The sequence below is a fragment of the Chaetodon auriga genome, chromosome 12 (genome assembly GCF_051107435.1).
Source record: "Chaetodon auriga isolate fChaAug3 chromosome 12, fChaAug3.hap1, whole genome shotgun sequence".
Classification (NCBI taxonomy): Eukaryota; Metazoa; Chordata; class Actinopteri; order Chaetodontiformes; family Chaetodontidae; genus Chaetodon; species Chaetodon auriga.
This window is the reverse complement of record NC_135085.1, coordinates 25110199-25127767: the sequence shown is the minus strand read 5'-3', so window position 1 is coordinate 25127767 and position 17569 is coordinate 25110199. Positions and strand designations below refer to the sequence as shown.

The 17569-nt window shown below is 46.4% G+C and overlaps 1 protein-coding gene across 1 annotated transcript; it reads left to right on the top strand.

Moving 5' to 3' along the window:
* The first annotated feature begins 2274 nt into the window (after nucleotides 1-2274).
* On the top strand, nucleotides 2275-17560 carry oc90 (otoconin 90). The gene is made up of 20 exons (XM_076744953.1): nucleotides 2275-2673; nucleotides 3080-3148; nucleotides 4178-4352; nucleotides 4768-4874; nucleotides 5227-5358; nucleotides 5934-5981; nucleotides 7073-7138; nucleotides 7784-7894; nucleotides 9324-9401; nucleotides 9603-9668; nucleotides 10621-10800; nucleotides 11276-11398; nucleotides 12279-12368; nucleotides 12732-12890; nucleotides 13000-13206; nucleotides 14185-14283; nucleotides 14637-14808; nucleotides 14987-15093; nucleotides 15658-15892; nucleotides 17222-17560. The coding sequence occupies exons 1-20, from the start codon at nucleotides 2631-2633 to the stop codon at nucleotides 17484-17486; spliced, it is 2532 nt and encodes an 843-aa protein (XP_076601068.1). The 5' UTR covers nucleotides 2275-2630; the 3' UTR covers nucleotides 17487-17560.
* The last annotated feature ends 9 nt before the right edge of the window (nucleotides 17561-17569 follow it).

Sequence of the window (17569 nt, the reverse complement as noted above, 5' to 3'; positions counted from 1 at the left end):
TGGTTTGGACGTCTTTACTGTGAGCGTCTCTGTAATTTCATCCACTTCCTGTTTGTAACATGACATTTAAACATCTGCACGTCCTCCCCCCACTGAAGCACCTGTCCCTTACAATGCCCCACTATCAGCCCCCCGTCATTAAACCCACAGCTCCTCTTCTTCACTGACCACTCCTCCTGCAGGCAGTCATTGATCTGAACTCCTGGGAGGATCAGATAAGACCAGGTCGACCCCAGGGTCACAGATCCAGCCCCCTGTGGGACAAAGACCACTCTGTGGGTCCCCCCGTCAGGACCTCACCTCCGTTAAAGCCTCGAATACCTGCACAGGAACCAAACCATGATAAGCTCCTGCTCAGGTGTCACCTGAGAGCCAATAAGACCTGAACTGAAGGGGAAAGGTGCCCCCTCCTCCTCAGGCAGGACTGATAAACACAGTTAGTGGAGCTGAGAGTTTATTCTGTGGGAAAACAAGCCTACAAAAGCACCAGAAAGGCTTCTCTGCTGGCTGCGAACGTCCAATTCCCGATGATGACGCAGGGTTTAACACGAAGCTTTAGCCAGTGAAGAAACCACAACGTCTACAGCCGCCACGCCACAAATAAGGTAAGATCTTCTTCACTGCTCATCACTTGTTTGACACTTTGACGTTGTGTTTGGTTCTCTGCTGCACTCAGCGATCGGAGGCTTGTCAGTTCATGTCTTTGTTTCAGGTCTTGGTCGGTCGTTTTATCACTCTGTAAGTTCGTATCGAGCATGTTTTCATCCAACAAGCTCTGATGAGCCGACAGGACGCTGCCTGCTCAGCAGCAGTTAGATACCAGCGGCTGAATTAGCATTTAGCAGCTAAAGATTTCTCTCAGGAGTTGGTGGAGACCAAAAACAGAACTGAAAGAGAGTGAATATGGGCTTCGACTGATCAAGTGGACACAAAGACGACTCCAACTGAGCGAGCGTGTTGCTTTGTGTCTGCTGGATGTGGACTCAGGTCGCTGTTTGCTGACCAGCTAACTTTGAGGAGGTTGTGGTGCACAGTTTGTGTGTGATGCAGTGCTCTCCTCACTGCAGCCGTGGAGCTCTGTGCTCCTCTGACGCTCAGCTTGACGGTTAAACGCTGTTATAAAGCGACGCTGCAGTGGCCATGACTTAACAAAAATGGAATTCACAACCTGACAGAAAGCAAGAAATAAGAGCATCTGCGTTGACCACAACCCCCTTAGCCCCCCATGCACTCCTCCTCAGAACCACCACCCCTTCAGCCCACCCCCCACCCCCAATCCCACCCAACCTGCACCTTATAATAAAAGCAGTGACGGCTCGTTCCCAGTGTGAAACACCTTGAGCGTCCTCGTGGCGTGCGTTAGCAGCCCAGGGTCCACGCTGCCTCTGAAGTCAGGGCGTCACCTCGGCGTACCATCCACAGGCTGAAGGTTTCTGAGCAGCTGTACGGCCAGCGAGCCTGCAGTCACCACAGAAACAAACTTCAAAATTTAACCTTGAGGAAAACATTTGGTGGCTCGTTCGTTCGCCCCTCCATGAAGGCCAGGCCGTGATGGACACGCTCATGTTAACACACAGTGAAAGACCGTGTAGGTGTTAAAGAATAAGAACTATATCCTGCTTTTCCCGCCTGCTTTCACTCTGTTTTTATTCCACTTTTATAGCTTCCTCCTCAAAGGTTCCCTCAGTGTGGCCTCTCCTTGCTTCTATTATTGTATAAATGACAGAGACCTGGTTGTTATTTGAATCCATTAATGTACAGAGTGACATTAAAGATTGAATAAAGCTTGAATATGGCTGCATTAGGGAGGCCGCTGACCTCAGAAGTGATCGTCAGAAGTGGCGATAACTTCCCTGCTCCGCTCAGGCTTGAGTAGCATTAATGACACCCTTCGAGCTTCAGGTGGGCCGAGCTGTTTGAAGCATTACAGACACGATTATGGTGCATTATGTGTACCCTGAGTGCTGCTGTTCACCACATGCTCTTACACACTTACTGCATTGGCTTGATAAGATGAAGGATTTCTGCCTGATTTCTCGCTCACATTTCAGCTTTTTACACCTCAGACAAAGATTTCATTGTATTCTTTCAAATTATTTTCTGATGGAAAAGCTGAAAACAAAATTAAATCTTCTCTATAATCAGTGCGGCGTTTACTGTCATGCCGACATATTCAGTGTTTTCAGGATGTCACAAAGAGGCTGGTGTGTTTGTGCTTTCAGTGTTTTCTGATTCTCTGTCTGTGGCTTCAAACAGCTTCATCAGACAAACAGGAGGAGACAGAGCGTTTGTTCAGGGACTATTTTCAGCGGCGGAGGAATCCACATTTGGGGCTGTAGGGAGTGTTTGAGGCAGCAGGACGGTGTGTGTGTGTGTGTGTGTGTGTGTGTGTGTGTGTGTGTGTGCTCATCAGTCAGGTCACTGATGTGTTTTTAGTATTTTCTGGAGAACAGTGGAGCTCCATGGCTGTGACACACACGTCAGGCTGTGACACACACACATCGTCCTGGTCAGTGGGTCCATGTTGGTTCGGTTCGTGTCTTTCCTCTGATGTCACTGAGATCTTCCTCTTCTTCTCCTCGGATCAAAGCTGGCCGTCAGTCTAAAACCTCTGGACGCGGGTCGACGTCATGTTTCTGACATGGATTTTCATGCTATCTGCTCTTCCACACGGTGAGTCCCTGAGACGTCCCAGTAAACACCTGCATCACTCCTGGTTTACGGAGACACCCTGAACCAGAATCCACTGATGAAAATTAATATTAATAATATCCACAACTGTTGATTTTATTGAGAGATTTCTTTATTAATGGCTCATTAATTAGACGAATTGGTGACTGACCAATCAGAGAGTTTATACCACGGTCCTGCAGCCACCTGATCTGTAAAGCATCAGCACGTCACTGGATTATTGAAGATCTAACTTTATTGATCGCACACCGAGTTGTCTGGTGAAGTTGTGTAGATGCATGCAGAGCAGAAGCCGACAATCTTCTCTGTGACGCTTGATGTAATATGATGGTTTATGTCGAATATTCATCAAATCTCTGTTCTAATAATTACTCATCTTCATCTTCAGCGCTTTCTGCCAGCTCCATCTTCTGCCCAGACCCAGAGGCCAGCGACCAAAACCCAGGCGGCATGATGGGTGAGGATGAAACCATGTGACCGTCACATGAGACGTGTTAATATCACTTCATGAATCAGCTAATTAAATTTGGTGATTTGTTGGTTCATTGAGTTCAGATCAGCGACGCAGTGTTTCATGTATGTTGAAGCCTGCAGGGAATGAACAGAAAGGTCAGAATGCTGAAGGGGTTCACTGTCACTCACAGCTAAATATCAGCTTAACCCTCGTTAACCTGCCAATCTGAAGGATCTCTGTCACACAAATATGTAATATTAATGAAGATATGTCTTTAATCCAGCAGATGAGCAGAGAGCCATCCACCTCTCAATAAACTCATCCTCGTTATGCAGGACGATTCATTAAAAATGGATCTTTGGACAACAAACATCAAACACGACAACGCATCTGAAACGCATCCAGTTGTTTCCACATTTTAAACACAGGCTGCAGGAAAAACGATGTTGGCTGAACTGCTCACATCTGAAGAGCTGGAAAAATGTAAACTTCTACTTTACGCAGCTTCAGATGATGAAAAAACATTTTTCAGCCTTCAGATGTGTTTGGATTCAGTGTCGCTGGATCCTAAACATCCGTTTTCAGCCTCATTGGCTCGTTTATAACCTCTCTGGCTGAAATGATTCAGAGGTTTCACATGAAACATGGTTGATCTTTGCTCCGCACATCCAAAGAACATCCACGTTCATCTGAAACTTATCGGTGTGTTCGCTGTCTCGTCCAGGTCGGACAGTCATTGTCCAGACTTTGTCCTTTGTGTCTGCTGTCGTTGCCATCAGGGCCGACTGATTCACGGCCTGTGACGTCCTGTGACACCTGCCGTGTGAGGAGCTGAGCCTGAATCATTTTCTTCCCTCCACTCGGGTTATTGGAGTCTGACAACAGGATTATCTGTGATTAAATCTGCTCTCCACCTGCAAGATGGAGGAAATCGAGTTGGAGAAAGGGTGAAGTTGTTGGGGTTTGTTCCTCTTACGTCCTGTGTGTGTGCGTCTCTTCAGACTCCGTCCTGTTTTCCTTCTCCTCGTGCAGATTGTCTCGGCCTGCGCTTCACCTGGCTTCACGCCGTCTTCGATAATTTCTCCTCGCTGCTGAATTTTGCTCTGAAACTGCGCTGTGTGACGGGGCTCTGTCCTCGCCAGCTGGAAGATTACGGGTGCTCCTGCAGATTGGTGGCGGCTGGAAACCCTGTGGATCCTCTGGACGTGTGAGTAACTCTCAGCTCGCGGCAGGAGGCGTCTGCAGCAGCTGTTGAATTCAAAACAGGCCATAGTGCTTTAATTGAATTCAGAGGCTGGAGGCTGCGTGTGCACAGAGGGCGGCCAGAGTCTTCAAACTCACAGGGGCACAAAGGTTTTTGACTCTTTTTTATTGATAACAAATCCTCAGACGAGATTTTACCTGCATCAGCAGTCCTCAGTGCTGTCCCTGAGAAGAGGACACCAGGAGTTCATTAGACAGAGACGTGGTCCTAACTGAAAATGAGACACTCCTCATCAGAAAGGAGCAGATCTACTATAGATTTTGTGTTGCTGTGGTATGAACGTAAAGGCTCCTGGAGAAAGTTGGACCTCTGTCTGTGAATAACGCCTGAAGTATCTCTGCTTCCTTCGTTGCTGCAGGTGCTGTGAGACTCACAGGTTGTGTTACCGGAACGCTGCCCCCTGCAGGCCGGAGCCGCCTCCGCTGCCAAACAACTTGACCTGTGCAGCAGCCAACAGCAGCTGTGGTGAGACTTTCAGTTTAAAGAAGGAATCAGCAGCACAACAGCAGTGGCTGCAAGCAGATTTTGTTTCCTGTGGATGAGCCATGCTAGCTGTTTCCAGGTTCTGAGTGAAGCTAAGCTAACCAGCTGCTAGCTGTGGAGTCACATTTAGCATACAGACATGAAAGTGATGTCAATCTTCAGTGAATGAGTGTATTTTCCAAAACTGCATGTGAAGATTTTAGGAACTAGATGTTAAATCATAATTAGCCCAAATGACGTCCTGCTGCTGTTATAGCACAAGACACAAAGATGGCACCTGGCACCTGTCCTGCATGGCTCCAGGTCTGTTAACGGTCTTCTTCTTGTCTCGGAGATGCTGGTGATTGGTGTCAGCAGAGGCTTTGTGAGTGTGACCGGGCTGCCATCGACTGCATGAGCCGGAGTTCATACAACTCCACCCTGAGAGGCCTCGCGGACTCGTCCTGCTCCGCCACAAACCTCACAGGTGACTTCATCAAGTAACTAAGTACATTTACTCCAATGTGGTGCTTTCTTACTGTCAGACACAGAATGACGGTCTGAGCCCGTCTGTGGCGAAAACAAACAGTTTTACTGGGCTGACTTTGACGGGTGCGATTGCAACCCCTGAGGCGATCTACTGGACCAGTTCCAGAACCTTTTAGTCATTTACACTCAAAATATGTAAAAAATAAGGCTGAAGGAAATCCTTCTGTCAGTCATGTGACTGTTCCTGCTGAGTGAAATAAACACAAACACAGTTCTGCATGTTTAACCATCATATTCTCCTTACCAAAATACTACAGAAACCAAAATACTAGACCATTTTTAACCTTGTCGCAACATCCTCATCACCTGCTGATGAATGACTCAGCTCTAAATGTGCGTTAGAATGGGATTCGGCTGTTCTGAAGGACTCAGCAGGCTGTGTTGATCACAGTAAATTAAAGAGGACTTCATAGTCTGTGCTGTTAGCAGCAGCTGGGCTCATTAACTCTGCCTCTGCTTTCTGTCCACTCTGCCTGACACAGTCTGAGTCTCATTAGTTTGATTCTGTTTCAGATTTGCTCAGCGGCACCGCTGAGACCAGCGAAACCTTCAGAGGAGCAGGTGAGTCTGAGTGACGTCAGCACACAAACTCTGATCGAATGACACCGAGTCAGGGAGCTTAGAGAGGACGCCACCACCCAAACGTCACTGTCAGCGTTCTCCAGACGGCTTGTGAGCGGGTCAGCGATGTCAGATCCGAGGAGGCGATTGATTGGGTAGAAACGCAGAAGACTGAGTCACACCTCTGTGGCTCTGAGCCAATTAAAACAATGACCTCCTGGCGTTTAATCCTGCAGCTTCCTGCCCGCGGACAGCCGGGAACAAAAATCAAAGATTGTACAGAGTGCCTTTGATCCGTCTGGTCCAAATATAGATGTTCTGCCCAGCCGAGCTGCTCTCAGCTGCAGAGACCAGAGAAGTTTGTTAAAGAGGAGAAGCCAACTTCAGACAGAAAGATGTGTGAAGCCTGCTGGAGGTCTGATGAGATATGACTTTATTGATTCCACAGCGGGGAAATGAATGTTGAGTATTGTGATTTGAATAAACATCTGGCCTCCAGCCTCCCCGGTCTGAACTTAGATCTGCTTTAAACTGGCTTTTGTCGGTGATTTTTCTTGCGTTGCCTGCTGCACCTGTGACCACACCCAGCTGTGATGTAGATGGTACTGCAGTGCACCACCTCACCACCAGAGGTCAGGGCAAGCAGGATCTTTAGACACTCACTTAGGACATTTGTTATTGTGCAATAAGACGACAGACTTTTCACGCTGTTGTTTTTAATTTACACATAGACTGAAAACACGAAGGGGCTTCCTTTGTGTGAAATCAGAAACAGGAAGTCACCTGAAAACTGTGGAAGTTATCAGTGACAATAGTTTTATCCTCCGTCTTTGAGTTTAAGATGTAAACGACAGATGTGCTTCTCAGACCAGAACTTCCTCGCTGACACCTGCAGCAACGTGCCCGTTCAGCAGCATCCTCGTCACATGTGACTTTGAGAATATCAAGAGTGAGCTGAGAGGAAACCTTTGAGATTTTAGCATTTTTAATGACATAAAGGCGAGTTTCTGCAGTTAACACAGCCCCAGGCTTCATGCTGAACTGACCCTTCAGAGACAGCCTGAGTTCATCCTGTCCGTCCTCCTTTCCAGATGTTCTCTCAGCGGGAAACGACTCTGCCAGCTTCCAGCTCTCCAACTCTTCCTTCCTGTCAGCAGGTAAAAGCCCTGTTGTGGTTGAGTTCACCTTGTTCAGCTCTCTGTTCACACTCTGCACATCACTGTGTCTCAAGAGGGGAACAAAAATGGTGTTTTGCTGCGAGTCCCTGGAGTGAGAAGCCAGTGAGAAGATGAAGAGCTGCTGAGATTTGAACAGACATACAGATCCAGGAGGGGAGTTTCCTCATAAAACTTCACAATAAAGCTCGTATGAAATCACATTTATTCACAAAGCTGTGAATCAACACAGTGAATAAATTAACAATTTATGGACTAAAGATGAATTATTAAATCAAAAGATTCACTCAGATTCATTGATGACGAACATAAAGACAAAGTGAAGCTCTGCACTGATTCTGGGTCTGTTTGACTCAAAGACGCTTTGCAAAGCAAATAAAGTCTCTTTGAACAGTTTGAAGTCAAAACTGAACATATGCAGCCGTTTGTCCTGTTGACCAACGTTTTCCTGTTGTTAGCCGTCTTCCTCAGAGGGAAACTGGAAAAACTGATTGATAATGAAATGAAATAAACACGATGGAGTGATCAAGTTTCCAGGTGCAACACGTGGCTGAAGAACCAACCGTGACGCAGGCGGTGAAATGATCATGTGACTCAGTCTGAGCTGTTATTGTGTCTGTCCGGCAGAGTTGGACCCGCTAACGACCAGCAGATTGAATAACCAGAGCGACGCTGCAGAGACGGATGGTTACGTCATCACGCCTCCGTCGGCCACGCCCCCTCAGCTGATGCCTGCTGGTAACGCTCTCTCATTGGCTCACAGGTCACAGGTTTAACACGGGAACAAGTAGAGGGCCACACCTGGAGGCTTTAAAGAGAGCAGGGTCCACACACGTTCGTCTCAAGAAGAATGAATTTAATAAGAGTTTAACAGAAAATGGATTTAATCCTCTGACCTCAGCGTGGAGTCAGCGTCAAAGAAACAGTTTTCAACAGTTCAAACATACAGACATGTTTCCGTCCATCTCGAGTGACTCGAGGTTGATGCAGTTATCTACTAAACACGTTGATGAGAAAAATGCAAGAAGTTGACTGAAAAAACACTGGAAAAAACGTCTTGTTAGCCATCCACGACCAGGAGGATAATGGTGGAAATGATGTCACATTAGCTAATGTTTTAAATCTACGGTGACAGATTTAAAGTAAGAGCTACAAGCAACACGACAAACACTTGTTAATCAGCATAAACAGTCTCACATAAGACAGCTGAACGGAAATAATGCAGCCTGTCTTGTTTTGCAACGATCCTCGTCTTAAGTGGCGTTTCAGCGGACCTTTACAAGCAGTTAACCGAGCAAACAACCGTAACGTGAATGTCAAAAAACCAAAACCAGTCACCATGACGCACTTTGGTATCGAGGTCGTGGACCAACCGCTAACAGAAAAGTTGTTTGCCTTCAAACTTTTGTTTTCATTTGGTTTCTAAAGCAGAACGACGTCTGAATGAGCAGCTGGTTGTTTTATCTGCTGCCTCAATATCAGCACAACTTTCAGTTCAGCTGAAAATCGCTCCTCTTCATCACGTAAGAGTCACATCCACCATACGTTTCCTCTTTAAACCTTTCTCTCATAATTTCATCCAAACTGGCCCAGTGAGAACTTTGCTCCATCTCGTCCATTGTAGTTTCAACTTCCTGCCCTCCATCTGGATTTAACGTCACATGACTGCAAAGAACTTACAGAAGAATGATCATGATAATAATAATGTGTTATATTAATAATATGGTACAAACTGTCTCACTTTGACCGTAGATCTTAAAGCTAATATGTGGAGGACGTTTCCCGGTAGAATTAGATATGACTTCAGGTACTTTCAGTTGCCTCTATGAAACCAGACCTTAACCGTAGATGTGGCAGAATTGTTTCGTAAAGTTTAAATGTTTTTGGTTTGCATGAACTTGTCTGACACAGCACATAGATCACGCTCACATAAAACCAGCACATGGACACTGTTTCTCATTACATTTTGAATGATGTACTCCACAAATAAAACACACTCACTCCTCTTTGATTATTTTTCTCCCTTTAATCTTTTCAATTAAGCATGTAACAAAATATGAAATATTCATTTATGAAACATAAAAAGGCAAATGCCTTTTCAACTCTCGTTGCAAACAAAGTAAATATGCATTGTTAATTGTGGTATTTCTCTGGTTTGTCCTTTCAGAGGAGGTTGAGGAAGGTGAGGGTGGCGAAGAGGAAGCAGAAGAGGAAGAGACGACGCGGACGAGCGTGATCTCTGAAGGTACAATGGTTACTTTACTCCCCCTCTCGTTTCCGCCTGAAGTTGTTTTCTGGCGAAGCGTCTTTCCAAGCTGTTCAGCTTTAAATTTGGCTGGAGCAGAAATCATTTCCCCGCTGTTCATCTCCTGCTGCTCCATGACTCACTTGGCTCAGACGTTTCCTGTCGCTGTTTTATTTTCTGCTGCTTTCTCACATTTGACAGAGGGACAGCCTCAGCTCGGAGACATGAATACGTATCAGACGACCCACAATCCTTCAGTCAGCCCTGGTGAGCCGGTCTGTCTCCATCACGTAAAATAAAAAGGAACAGTTGGTGATGTTTTGTTTTTTTTTTAATTTATTTATTTATTCTGGTGATGTACTCTTCCTGTGGCTGAACACCTGATGTCCTCTTCAGAAAACACTTTCCTGAACTTCCTGTTGTGCTGAATGGCCACACAGGAAGTGATGCGTTTCTGAGTCTTTGGAATAAACAGAAAATGATGTTCAGGAAAACAAAATATTACTATTAGCTATTTGAAAAACGACATTTTTAAATGAGGAAGGAATAAGTATTCCTGCAAATGAAAAGTGGAAAAGAAATAAAACTCCTTCAGTAAAACCTTTATTTAATTCAACTCTGCTGCAGCTGCAGGATTAGCATCTTATGGAAGCTAATGTTAGCATCATCAGATATTGTTGCCACTGACATTACTGAGTCAGTTGACTCCAGAAGTTATAACAGCAAGATTTTGGCTGATATCAGTTTATTAGAATAAAAAATCCTAAAGTAAGTGTACTGAGTTCAAATTTGGGGAATTTTGACAGTGAGGGAAGTGAAACCCACGGTGTTCAAAATGGAGGAAGCTATCAAACTAGCTCGGGCAGTCAGTGGGACAAATACATGTGTGGAGCAACATGTTAGCACACCTTTATCGACAGAACAGACTCCAACATGCTCATTAAACCACTGGCAATCATAGAAATTTACACAGTTTATACATCTAAAATAAACTGTAATAACTTTGTGAGTCGATAGTGATGCTAGGGAGGTTAGCTTGCTAGCTAGGTGGGTCACAGTGGCTGGCTAGCGTTCTTTGCTAGTTAGCGTGTTATCAGTGAGTAGAGATTAAAAAGTTTTATCTGACACTGCATAAATAAACTTTAACATTTTGAACAGAATGGAGGAAAATGTTGAGTCTGATCAAAGTTTTCAACGCTTGTCCAATGTTCTGCTGCAGGTTCGGTTTTGTTTGTCAGCGACAGAGAAACGCCGGGCGAACTCTCCTCACCGAACTTCGGACACGGAAACGTGCAGACGCCGTCGCCACCTGCAGCTTCGCGACAGACTACAACTTTTCTGAGGACTACAACTCCCAGAGAGCCGATACCAACTGGGCTGGAGGAGTCGTCTGAGGAAGGTGATTCAGAGACGGGGAGCGGGTCTGTTTTTTTTCCATTCCTCAGACGTTTTAAGGAGGAAAATGTTTCACGCTGGCTAAATTTTAATTACGTATTTTTTGCATTAAACATCACATATAAACAAAATGCAAAACAGAAACATTCGACAAACACGTTTAAAACGACAGAATGTTTTTAATGTATTTTTAGCTCCAAGTGCTTCACATAGAGAAGACCTGGAATGAAGATTAAACACAGAAAATGAATGATGATGATGATGATGATGATGATGATGATGACGATGGAGAATAAAACCCACTTGTTAATAACAGTAAAGATTTGAGGTGTGTATCAGGAAGTCGGAGCTCGTTAAAGGTTGAAGTTCAGGGATCAGTTTTTAGCTTTCTCTTGAGGATATCGTGATGTCGGGCTCCATCTTAACTTCATCTCGACACGTTTTAACGGTTATTTTAATTATATCTGATGTCTCTGCAGGTCCAGTCGTCGTCACTTCAGCAAAACCACAAAATCCATCTGAGAAAAGAACGACGGCATCCAGGCCGACGCCCTCAAAGTCATCTGAAGAAGAGGAGGAGAACGATGATGAAGGGCAGCACGGTGAGTTTCACTGAACAAGCTTGTGTTCATGTCGCAGGATCGCTGCAGACTTTTCTGACATGACGCAGCTCAGCGCCACAAAAACCCGTCAGCGCCCACTGTTTGAAGAATGTACTACACAGAATGTACTACACTACTACTGTGGGCTCCGCTGCCTTCAGGTATACTGAAGTGTACTCAAGTAGTCCTGGAGTACCACTTGAGTAATACTTGAGTATACTTGAAGTGTATAAGCGTAAGTGTACTGGTCCACCAGAGAAAATCAGGATTCATCCAAAACACACTCGCAGTACAACTGTATTATATCACCAACATGTTGGAAATACACTTAAATATACTTCAAATGAAGTGAAATCAAAGTACACTTTAATTAAGCATGCTGATAGTGTACTATAGAGGACTTGAAAATAAGTATACTTTTCATAAATACACTATTACTATTAAAAGTACTTGTGATTTAGTACATTTTTTAAAAGTACACAGTTATAATACACTTACAATGAAGTACACTTTTTATAAGTACTTTGAAATACCACTTTAAGTATTAGTATATTAATTTTTAGTACAGTTAAGTGGAACTTAATGAGATGTAGAAATTAAATGAAGCACAAACAGTAAATGTGTACTTTGTGTACTTCAGTTATATTTCTGATGAAGTAAACTACTTTCTGAGCTGGGCAGGTGTGTTGGGACTACTTCCTTTCTACTGCAGTATCACTGCGCAGAAGGAAAAGTGAGAGAGAAAATAGTTCCTCCATTAAGCTGCTGACAGGGAGCTTTGTGGATTATGTGGAGAAAGCAGCTCATCCAGAGTCCAGAGTCCAGAATCCAGAATCCAGAGTCCAGAGTCCAGAGTCTGAACCCTTTTATTCGTCCTCAGGCAGGGACACGAGGATCACCACACCTGCACCAACACCGTCTGCAGCCACAGAGGAGGGAGGAGGCTCGACACCGTCAGCCGCTCCGTCAGGTGAGGTTTTACCTGCAGGTGTCTGTGATGTGCCGCAGCCGTCCATCGTTCTTCTTTTCACTTCTTTGGTCACATGATGAGTTTGTGTGTGTGAGTCCAGAACACACACACACACACATCTGTAAATACACACAGCTGGTCGTTAAGATATTTTTACACATTAATCTTTGCTCAGCAGCGTTCAATGACTCCAATTCAAATAAACTCATTAAAATCCTGTTAATATCGGATTAATTCAGCTGTGAGTTTTAAGAAACGGCTGCAAACGGTGAGGTCGATCTTATTCAGAGCTGATGTGTAAAACCTGTGTGAAGAAATGAGTTCTTACTAACATTTAGTCATGTGATCTGCTTGTGACCTCAGCCGCTTCCACAGGCCCAGAAATGATGACCACGTCAACACAAAGATCCTCGACAAGCTCACGGCCGGAGATCATCCCGGTCAGGACCGCCGGCGCCCCCCCCACAGCCGGCGTGAGGCTGCCCACACCTGCTGCTGCACCTGCCAGCCCCCTGAGCCGAGGTGAGGCTGCGCTGACAGATCCTTCAAGAAGGAAGCCACAAACTAAAGCTTGTTAGCGTACAGCAGCCACAGACTGACTCAGGCTGATCCTCTGACCTTCCTGCTTCAGGCCCGGCAGCTCAACCATCCACAACCTCACCGAGAATCCACTCTCAGACCACACGAGGAGGCCGAGTCACCTCCATCAGCACCTCCGCCCGCAGCACAGCGGCAACGACGGAGGCTGAGTCTGAGGAGCAGCGGCGGGAAACAGCGGAGGAGCCTCCATGTGTGGAAGGAGAGCAGGCAGACAGCTCGCAGGAGAAAGACACAGATGGTAAAAACACAACAGGCTGCTCTCCGTCTTTGCTCCTCTTTGGTGTGAAACTTAAATAAAATGAATAAATCAAGCAGGATTCAATAAAGTTAATTATATTTAAACGGGTGTCAAAGTCAAATTAAGTAACTGATGACCTCTTATGAAGAATCTCATCATGAACGTCAGCTTGAAATCCCATTTTACCAAAGTGGATGACTGGAGGATCCACAGAGCAGCTGATGCACCTCCATCACTGCAAACTGGGTTTTGTTCTCGGCTTTGAGGATTTTTTTGTTGACGCGGGTTAAACGTGGCTTCACGCTCGTTTTCCCCTCACAGCCAATGAGTGAGGAGGGTTTAGTAACTACCTAATAATAACTCCTGCTCACAGAAAACTGCCTTTAAATGACACACACACCTTCTGTTCTGAGCAGGTAGAAAACATGACATTCTGACGACCGTCGACAGTGACGCCACGCACTTCTCACACCCTCCAAACTCAAATACCAGGTGGATGTAGGTTAGCTTCTGCCTAGCCAGTCAGCTGTCGAGCCTGTTGGCTGTTAGAAGCGTGGGCTCCAGGTTAGGAAACACTGACACCAGACCAGTTTCTCCACTGAACACACACAACCTGAAATTGGCCTCCTCCATTGGCGAACCCTCCTGGATGAACAGCTCTGACTCATTAATCACCACATTTACAGCTACAGCTTCATTATTTTACTATTGACCAATCTGACGACTGTTTTTACGATTGTTGGTCACACACACACTCCGGAGGTTCGGTCTGACCTGCTGTGAGCTCTGTGATAGCACAGCGACGGTCACATCCGTCCACTTCCCTGCACGTGTCCGGTCTGAAGGCCACGCCTTGAACTCAGTATCAGGATGGTGCTCGTGACACTTTGCAGAGAAAACACATCTTCATCGTGTCCCTCTGAGGATGACGGTTGAGCTCTTTGAAGCTGCTTAATGGAGCTGTTTGTCTGTTGGCAGGCTGGGACGTGGCTCAGAAGAGGACGGTGCCGTTCTTCGCCTGGTCCCTGCTGGACTCGGTGGGGTTGACTGACATGCAGCTACAGCCAGACAGCAGAGGTAAAGCAGAGTGACTCCACTCCTTCGGCTGCGTGTCTCTGATAATCTGTCAGAGAGGATATTAAAACCTCTTCTCAGTCCAGTCACGAACACTCGAACTGATGTTTTCTGCTACACGAAGCGTCTCTGACTCGCCCACTGCTGTTCCATTATTCTGTCCTGTGTCCCTGAGCTTTGGATCCTGACTGTCAACGTGTGGAAGAACCTCTTGTCAGCGTTAAACAGTCGTGTTCAAGCTGACTTAAGTGCAGCTCTTTAATTATGTAGCTTCACCACTTCCGTACAGCGTCCACGCCCCTTTTGTTCAGGACTTTAATTTCAGCTAACGTGCTAACTGTGCTTCCTCTGAACAGAATGCAGTCGCTCCTTCACCGTGTACGGCGGCGATGGGCGAGCCAGGCGGGAGATGCCGGCTCTGGGGGAGATGCTCCACTGCCTGACGGGCCGATGCCCACATGAGTACGAGATGTACGGCTGCTACTGCGGGCAGCAGGGCGGAGGTCAACCTCTGGACCAGCTGGACAGGTGAGCAGCTGCAGGATAAGACGCATATCGAATCCGCCTGTGCTCCTAGCCGTCTTCTTCTGCCATATTTATTTTATGGAGTTATTATCAGTGTTTGAGGAAGCTGTTTCATTTACGTCACAGTGGGCAAAAACAACAAGGAGCCCAAATGTTCATCACCTCTGCTGCTCCTCGTCAGGTGCTGCTTCTTCCATCGCTGCTGCCTGCTGCAGATCAGCTCCATGGGCTGCAGATCAGAGAGGAAGCTCAACGCTCAGATCTCCTGTGAGAGCGGGAAACCACGATGTGAGTACAGGACAGCAGCACGAGTGTTCGTGACACCCGGAGGAAACAATAAAAGCACCAGGTTCCTTCTGTCAGTGTTAAAGAAGACATCAGGCAATAATTGGCCTTTTCCCTTCGTTCTGTCAACAACCGTGATCTGACTGAGGAGCAGTGGAAGGAGTTTGTTACCTGCCTGAGAAGTTGGAGGTGTGCGGTGTGCAGCTCTTCATCTCTCAGCTCGCTGTGGCTGCTCCTCTTCCTCCATTCCTAACTGTAGCACTTCAAACTGATCCTCTGCCAACAAATGACCAAATGACCTGAGCAGTTGTTGTTGTGTAGACACAGTTTTGGTGAAGGACCGCCGTCAGTGTGAAGCTCATCAACAAACACGTTGCATTTCCTGTGACTGCTTCATAATAAAAGCCAGCTGGTGTTGAACCAGTTCTTTTAATGTGAAGCTGCAGCAGCAGGAAAACAGTAATGGGCTCACAAATTCAGTGACAGACATTTATTGACATGAAAATCTTGGAGATCATCACTCTAAACTTTCACCTCACTATCTGCCCCCCCCCCCCCCCCCCCCAGGTCAGGGTGCCACCGTATGCGACAAGCTGCAGTGTGTGTGTGATAAAACCACTGCAGAGTGTATGGCAGCAGCCCACTTTAACCACAGCCTGCCGTCGCAGCAGTGCCGCGTCCCCGGACCCCCCTGCCGCCGGGCCAGCAGACCCCCCAAACCGCGGCTGACCCCCCAGTCCAGCGAGGAGAGTGAGGAGACGACGGACACGAACACACCCCCACCGGGCCGAGTGCAGAACAGGTGAGAGGAGCGCGGCGTCCAGGCTTTGTCCAAACACACAGAACTTTATTTAAAACCAGCTTATAAACATATTTTAAATACACACTCTCCTGTGGGCCTGAAAGGTGTTTCACAGGTGAAAGAAAGCTTCTGGAGAAGCATCAGTTGGTTCCAGCCCGTCACCATTCTGTCAAAATGAAGCGTCTTCAGCCAGTTTGGCTCAATGATGATGATAAAATTACTCCTGGTTTAAAATGATGGATGCTAACAAACACAGTGTTTCACAGACGACTCTGCAGCCTGATGCAGTCCAGTAAACTTCCAGTGTTTGTCACTTTGTAGTGGAGATTTTGTTTGCAGATGACGTCACATTGCTCTTTTGCTGAACTGCAGATGGAGGGCAGGAAGTGATTTTCTGCACACGATAACACGCTGAAAATGCCTGATTTGTGTCGTTTACAGTTGCTCAAATTGATCAAACTGAGAGGAACTTTTATCAAATACCAAAAGTTCGTAAGAGTGAAAAATGAAAAAGAAATTGACTGAAAACGAAAAAATAGCTTGTTAGCCATCGGGAGGAGCCGAGTCGGATTTAAAGTAACAGCTACAAGCAACACAACCAACACTTGTTCAATCGGCGTGAACAGTTTCACAGAAGACAGCTGAACGTAAATAACGTACCGTCTTGTTTAGAGACGATCCTCGTCCTTAGCGGCGTTTCATTGGACCTTTGCGAACTGTTAACCGAGCGAGCAGCCGTAACGTAAACGTCAACATTCAGCACCGCGGCGCTGAACGTTTGCTGCTCAGTGAATCCACAGGACAGTAAAAGCTACGCACGTCATCCGACATCATCAGAGCGCTTTGGTATCGAGGTCGTGGACCAACCGCTAACAGAAAAGTTTGGTTTGGTTTCTAGAGCAGAACGACGTCTGAAGGAGCAGCTGGTTGTTTTATCTGCTGCCTCAATAACAGCAAAACTGATAGCTGAAAAATTCATAACGTAAGAGTCACATCAACCTTCCTCCATCTCGTCCACTGCAGTTTTCACTTCCTGCCCTCCATCTCGATTTAACGTCACGTGACTGCAAACAAGCTGCAAACCTCAAGCATCAAGAAAAAGGCGCTCAGAGCTGCTGTCAGTGATCTTTGGTGCATTCAGATTAGCAGTTTGTTTCAGGAACAGAAAGCATCTTGCTGGTTTCCAGTACTGACCAGTATACAATCCACTGACGACCAGACAGAACAGACTCCGCCCTCTGTCTGTCCTGCAGGCCGATGATTCGTTTGTTGTCTCGATTTATCACCTGAAGCCTGATGTTTGTTTCAACTCCATTCAACTGTCTGCAGTGATGAAAGCTCCGACCTGAAGGACGAAGAGAAGCCAAGTCCTCCTCCTCCTCCTCCTCCTCCTCCCTCCAGTGAGGAGAGCAGAGAGCCGGTGACACATGGAGGGATTCAAACCCACAATCACAGGCCGAGTGCAGGGGGGAGCCAAGGAGGGAGACCAGGAGGGACCACTGCGAGAGGTGAAGAGGAGGAAGAGGAGGAGGAAGAGGAAGAGGAGGGGGGAGGAGAGGAGGAGGAGGAGGAAGAGGAGGAGAACAGGAACTAGAGGCGACTGTGCTGCTTTTCAGTTGCAGCTTTGAGACGTGAATTTAATAAAAGAGTCACAGCGAACGTCCGTCTGCTGCTTCA